This window comes from Populus euphratica, unplaced genomic scaffold, assembly GCF_000495115.2.
Source record: "Populus euphratica unplaced genomic scaffold, PopEup_1.0 scaffold76.1, whole genome shotgun sequence".
Taxonomy (NCBI): Eukaryota; Viridiplantae; Streptophyta; class Magnoliopsida; order Malpighiales; family Salicaceae; genus Populus; species Populus euphratica.
The window spans coordinates 400,176-407,123 of NW_011499890.1; the positions used below are offsets into that span (position 1 = coordinate 400,176).

Here is a 6,948-nt window from a genome sequence, read left to right on the forward strand (position 1 = left end):
AATGATGGTATAACCTTTATCACGAGTTTACTTGATTAATTTCAATTTACTTAGTTTTTTAAATTAAATTTTATTTTTTTATTAATTTTATTTTTTAATATTAAGTTAATTTGATATTGGATTTTTTTTTTTTTTTAATATTATCCTTGTAAATTTCAAAGTTAATCTATGTTATCCTAGATAGACCAAATGTTTTTTCTTGATATTAAATAAAAATATTATTTAATTTAAAATTTATATTTATATTTTTTTAGAAAATATATCACTAATATTTTTTTAATGCTTTATTTATTTATTTATTTATTTTTGCTCTAACTTGTGTATAGCGCCGGGCCTAGTAAATTATAAACAATCAATAAATTCAATGATCTAAGTTTAACAATATATATATATATATATATATTCTTTTTAACATACATGCTAAAATCATGCCTATTTATTTATCGATTTAGAGTAAAAAAAAATGACAACAAGTAAGTGAAAGAAACATCGATTTCGATGCCAAAAAAAGGTGCAGAATAAATAAATGGAGTAAAAAGTACTTGCTAAGGACAACATGTGATGTTAGAATACAGTAAACAACGGAAACGAAGCAGTTTCGTCGAAGAAAATGGTGAGCTCATGTGTAAAGAGTTTCAGTGAAAGCTTCACTTCAATGGACTTCTGTTCTTCTTTGCTAACTGCGCGCTTATCTTCTTCACTAATAAAACCTCAATTATTAACCAGCAGCTTAATATCTAGCAGCATCACCACTAATTTCGCAAGCAAGAAGTGTAAACCTCATCGTGTCTTGAAAGTCTCTGCAGGTTCTTTTTCTTACCACAAGTTCATTCATTTTGCTCTCGACGAAACCAAAGGACACGCCCTTTTGGTTCCTTCTCCTCTCCAGGTATTACTTCACTTTCTTGCTTGCTGTGTTTATGGATTTCATTGCCAGGAAGCTGAAATGGGTTGCCTTTTGAATTGAGCCCTTCTCCTCGGGTTTTTTTTTTTAATCCTCAGTTTTGGGTTTCAGAGGGTTGAAAATGAAGCTGGGTTTTGGCTTTTGAATTATATAGGAGCTTTTCGCAACTTTTTTGGTCTGTAACTTGGGAATTGAGGTGACTACTGATCCAAAGAAATGTTTCTGTGATTTGTCATAGTTTGGGCCATTTGATCCTTCAAAGTCTATGTTAATCCTTTTTATATGTATAATCTTCTCATCGTTCTTACGCCAGATGTGCGTTTTCGTCGTTTCGTTTGTTCGGTTTCCAAGGGCTTAGACACTCTTCTTTTTCTTTCTTTTTCTTTTTCTTTTTTTACTTTTAAACTTAATTCCTCTTTTATTTTATGCATCTTCGAATTTTGTTTCAAAAACGTGAGTTAAACTTGAGCAAGGGATGGAGCGTCTTTCTTCAGCAACTTATAGCAGAGTGAATGCTTAATATCTAAGCCAAAAGATTTCGTTTTACTTTTAAACTTAATTCCTCTTTTATTTTATGCATCTCTTAATATCTAAGCCAAAAGATTTCGTTTTGATTTGCTTGCATATTTTGGCTATTGTACTTGATGTTGGTCGTTGTGCAAATATGGACTTTGATGGTTATAAAGTTGAAAATAGCTGCTCATTCGCTCTCCAATTTTCTATCAAGGTTTATACAGCATCAGGAAACCAGTACAGACTCGATTACCCTAGAGTGAAGAACCCTTTGTTATTTCAGTACTATGTTTCAGATGACTTTGCCTTCTTGCTTCTGCAGAAGGAAAAACATGTGGTTGTTCTGTTATTGATTGCTCATTGCAAACTGAATTTCAACAAAATAAAATCAAATAAATTCTTTGTGCTTCTATGAAACGAACTCTTTGGCAGCTGAAACACAATCAATTATTTTGAATGTTACTTCATGATTACAACATGTAATCCCAAGAATAACTTTCTTTGAGTCTAGGAAAAATATAGTTCTATGACTGCGATGGACGGAACAACAGAGCTTCAAATGCTTTCATTCCAAGCTCCCAAAATCAGACTCCTACGTAGTTTGAGCATTGAAAATGAAGCGATGCAGGTACCATTCTCTAGCAAGCTTGTTGCTTTTATGTACCTTTGCACCCTCAAGTAATGGAGGGAAAAACTCATGAGTGCATCATGTTAATTTGAGTTCTTTGTTGCGATTATACGTTTTACAGCCAAGTTACTGGTGGCCATTATTTGGACTTTCTTTGTGTTCATTTGTCTGCCAGCATAAAAAGTATCTCCTGTACTTGGCATTAATTATCCTTGGCATGTGTGTTATTATTATAGCTTAAGAAAATTATTGAGATTTTTTGGAATGCTACTCATATTCATTTAGCTTAATTTATTCTTCACAAGGCTCATGGCAGCATGAGTGCAATATGCTCTTATCCTATTCATGTTAACTTCTTATCCTCCTGTGCAAAAGGTATCCAGCATGGTTATATGCACGTTATCTAGCACCGCAAAAATTCTTTGGCTTGATGGAGGCGTAGAACGTTTTTGTTTCCCTCCCTCTGTAATAACTGACCTCTGAAAATTTATGCAGATTTTAGATTTTGCTGTTTTTGCCAGACCTGAATTCGATGTACCCATATTTTGTGCCAACTTTTTCTCCACTGCCACCATAAACATCATTGTGTTGTAAGCTCCCTTCTCTTCCTTTCTCTGTGCTTTTCTAAACACTGTTTTATTCTTTATATGGAAAATTGTTTATTTTTCTGTTTGGATTTTTGTTTTCCTGTTCAGCTTCCTTTTTTCATTCTTGTGCTTAGAATTTCTCTTAAAAATTTATATGCGCAAATCTGATGTGGAATAAGAAAAAGAAATGAAGCTCTTTAAATGAGTGTTTAGGAGTATAGTAACAATTGTTTTCTAAAGTGTTTTTCACTTGAAAATATATCAAAATAATAAATTTTTTATTTTTAAGAATTAATTTTTACATCCACGCGTTAAAATGATTTGAAAATACTAAAAAATATTAATTTAAAGTAAAGAAAAAAATAAAAATAAATAATTTTTTTCAAAAGCGTTTTTGAAACACAAAAACAGGTTTGATTTGAATTTTTCAAAAGCATTTTTGAAACACAAAAACAGGTTTGATTTGCATGCATGTCTTTTGTTGGTTTGTTTCAACCAGGAGCCATCTTTTGTCCTTTTTCTTATGGCATCAAACTTAAGATTTTATTCCTGTAAGCTGGAATTAATTACTGACGTGCTAAGGTTTCTGGAACTTCTAACCCATTGTAGGGACCTCAACCCCTTGCACAATGTCATTGACCAAAGAGACTACAAGGAAAAGTACTTCAAGAGATTAATTCCTCTAGGCCTCAAGTATAGCAAGGTAACTTCAATGCTTCTCGTGGAACATTACACACAGTGGTATTTGTTATTTGTTTCTTGATCCAGTCTAAAATTAATGGTATGGACCGTATGGTGACTGAACACAGATTTCATGCAGCTTTTTCCTTGGGGAGGCAAGCTCACGAGCGAGTCCTTGAAGTTTTTCTCACCGATCGTGATATGGACCAAGTTTCCTCCAAGTCAGGATAGTTATGATGCTTTATATTCTGCTTTCACAGAGTACTACAAGGTTGCTTCACGGCTATGGCTTCTGCTTTAAATTACATTCAAGCTAATATGCTAATGATGAGATATAAATTATAAACTGGAAAGGGGATGAGAATCCACATGGATTTAGCAGTTCATATGTCAAATAAAATGTAGAACTCCAATTTTAGCTGCTCAATTATCATTCTCCTCCTCTTTTAGGCATGGCTTGAACTGATTGACCAAGCACCAGAGGAGGTAGATGCATCTCATATTACATTCAATCGTGAAGCGCAACATAAGTACCTAACGTGGAGAGAAGAAAAGGTGATCATTTAATGTCTTTTTCTTCTTTTGATCTCATCTTCATGTGGCCCGTCATATCTGCCAGTCTCTTCTCATTGGCTGTAGGACTTAAAAAAGCTTAGATGCTCGGAAGTAATCATGGCATGTCTTCAGTTTTCTACTCTTCTTCATTTGAAAGTGTTTCAAGTAAGATCTGTGACTGTAATTTGAGTGCCAAACAGCTGGGCAGTGATAAGCTTTTTTAAGCCCATACATTTTAGCTTTATAGATTAGAAATGGTCCTTTGAATACTAAAAAATAAAAGGGTCGTAGCTGAGCCAAATTGCCATCTCTGGATTAACTTTATAAGAAATTTGGTTCCTTGAAGTAAAATGCTTGTTTTCTATATTATTTTAATTAAGTTCGCAATTCATTTTGAATAAAATGAATTAAAAAAAAAGAAACAGGTGCTTTCTGCCGCAAAAAGTTGTTCACGCAACTAACATCTTGAAGAGGGATTTTAGCTTCAAGGCAGGATGAACTCCAATAGGTTACCCAGATTTTGGAGAGAGCGCCTGGAAAGAATCAACTTTGTACCTAGACTTGTTAGCATTAAGGCCCTATCCAAACCCATGCTCTTTCTCGGACTCTCAGAACTGACTAGGCATACTGGTACCTTCAGATAGATACATCATTATGTAGTGCTGTAATTCCATAATTACAGTATTTAAGCAGATAGATTCTTGGCACCGTTTCAAACTTCTCTCTTTTCTGGTCCAACATATTTGGCTAATGCAAATTCTGGAAGCAGGATCCAGGCCATGGAATTCTTAAAAGGTTGATTGGAGAAAGGCTTGCAAGGGTATAATCACTCTCAACAAATCTTTCTTATGCATTGTTTGCCACCAAGTACTGATGCAATTCTCACTTCACATCTAATCCGTAGGACTTGGTTAGAAACTTCCTCTTCAATGGACTTGATGAACTAGGCAGTAAAGGATTTTTGGATTACTTTCCAGAATATCGCCGCGAGGATGGGTCTATAAACGAGAAGCGCAGCATCATTGGAAAGTCTTTTGAAAATCGTCCCTGGGATGCAAGAGGAGAATTCATCGGTGGTAATGGTGTTATACCGTCTTAACAATTATCCTTCTCTGGTTTTTCTCATCCGTGTCTTTATGATTCACCAGTTCTCTAAATTTTGGAAATTTTGTTTCCTGAGAAAAATAGAAACCTCCCTTGTTATCATGTTGTGTACTCAAGGTACTGTATTTGTGTATTTACGAAGTTTGCTGTTTTGTCAGAAATTTTGCATGATGTCTGTAATCTTCCCAGGAAAAATAGAAACATCGCTTATCATCATATTTTGTACTAAGGTGCTGTGTTTGTGTATTTGATCATTTCTAACAGCAAAAATGTGCCTTGTTGTTGCTACTTGTCCTCTAGTCATCCGCGAGACTATGCCGGCATGTTCAGGTGTCTCACTTTGAGCCATTAACAAGGGCCAACGCTTCTTGAAAACTGATTGCACGTAGTCAAGACAAGGTCAGATTTTTTAACTCCAAGTGACTATAATGTTCGTAAAAAAGAAAAATAAAAAATAAAACTGGGCTGGATCATTAATTTAAATACATTTAATAAACTTAGATAATTTAGATAATTTAATGATATAATTTTAAAAAATAATTCTAAAAAAATAAAATAAACAATCACTAATAAAAAAAATAAATGTTTATTAATATTATAAAAAGATGTTCTCAAAATATTCTTAAAAAGTATTATCAATATTATTTAATCATTGCATCAAAAAAAAATTAGAATAAGATAAATTTATATATAACAAAAAAAAACTTTAAGCTTAATTTCCATCAAATCAATAAATTAAAAAAATAATTTTTTTAAAAAAATCTAATTATTGTTAGCATGCTAAACTTGTTGTCTGTTTGTGAGTTCATAATAACCCTGCACAAAAAAATTTGAATAAAACAATGGAGGTTAACTCTCAAAGCAAACTAAATAATAAAAAGCCAAACTAAAAAAAAAACATAAAAAAATCTAAGTTGACTTGGGTTAACTTAACTAACTTGTGATTTAGGATATAAGATTAGAATAACTGCATAGAAAAAAATAAAATCAAAATCAAAAAGTTAAAGACCCAATAACTTAATATCAAATAATAAAATTTAAAAAAAATCTAGAAAAAAAAAAATCAAAGTTAATTCGAGCTAATTTTCAAAATTTGTGACTTGCTCACGAGATTGGTTACCCCATAAAAGGTAAGCCTAAAAAAATCACAAAGCAAAATTCTCAATCATTCAAAATTAAAAATCAAAACAAATAGCAATTAAAATAATGGAGATCAAATATGATATAAAAATCAATGAAATGAAACAATGAGGGACAAATTGAAAAATAAAATAAATCAAGAAAATAAAAAAATAGCAATCAAAATAATATGGACCAAATTTAGTATAAAAATTAAATGAAATCAAATAACAAGGGAAAAAATTAAAAAGAAAAAAATTAAGATTAAAAAATAAAAAAATAGCATTCAAAAGAAATGATCAAATGTGATAAATGAAAAAAATGAATGAGGATAAAATTAAAAAAATTCAATTTTATAAATTATTTAAAATAAAATAAATAATAATCAAAAAATTATTAATTTAATTTGAATAAAAAATAATTTGAAGGGCATGCCAAATTAGAGCCGCCGCCCAAGAATAAAAAGCCTCCAAAAAGATTCAAATGTCACTCTAAAAATCAATGTTTAGTAATCGAGTAATGTCATACACTCAACAAAAAATAAGTGGTCACAACCTCTCGTATTATTACATATAATATATCTGTCAATTATTTTTTTAATAATATTTATATTTTTTAAAATATTAATTTGTCTCTCATTCTATTTAATTATAAAAAAAAATATAATGAAAATATAAAAAACCTCATGGAAGCAAGTTTGGTAACTTTTATTTTTAAAGGTAATTTAATAATTTTATTGTTTTGAAAAAAGTGAAAAGACTGAATAATTTTTTGCTCTAGTTTAAAAAAATTTACTTTTAAAGATAATTAATTCATTTTAATGCGTTAAAAATAACAATACTGATTTAACCCCAGTC

General features: G+C 31.1%; 1 protein-coding gene across 2 annotated transcripts; it reads left to right on the forward strand.

Moving 5' to 3' along the window:
- Positions 1 to 535: 535 nt before the first annotated feature.
- Positions 536 to 5,199, forward strand: HY2 (phytochromobilin:ferredoxin oxidoreductase, chloroplast / phytochromobilin synthase (HY2)). 2 transcript variants are annotated; one of them, XM_011033789.1, is made up of 8 exons: positions 538 to 889; positions 1,929 to 2,045; positions 2,541 to 2,635; positions 3,242 to 3,335; positions 3,453 to 3,584; positions 3,764 to 3,868; positions 4,638 to 4,688; positions 4,773 to 5,199. In XM_011033789.1, the coding sequence occupies exons 1-8, from the start codon at positions 611 to 613 to the stop codon at positions 4,965 to 4,967; spliced, it is 1,068 nt and encodes a 355-aa protein (XP_011032091.1). In that variant the 5' UTR covers positions 538 to 610; the 3' UTR covers positions 4,968 to 5,199. The 2 variants fall into 2 exon arrangements, with proteins under 2 accessions (XP_011032092.1, XP_011032091.1); XM_011033790.1 differs by lacking the exons at positions 4,638 to 4,688; positions 4,773 to 5,199 and adding an exon at positions 3,953 to 4,211 and having other exon boundaries at positions 536 to 889.
- The last annotated feature ends 1,749 nt before the right edge of the window (positions 5,200 to 6,948 follow it).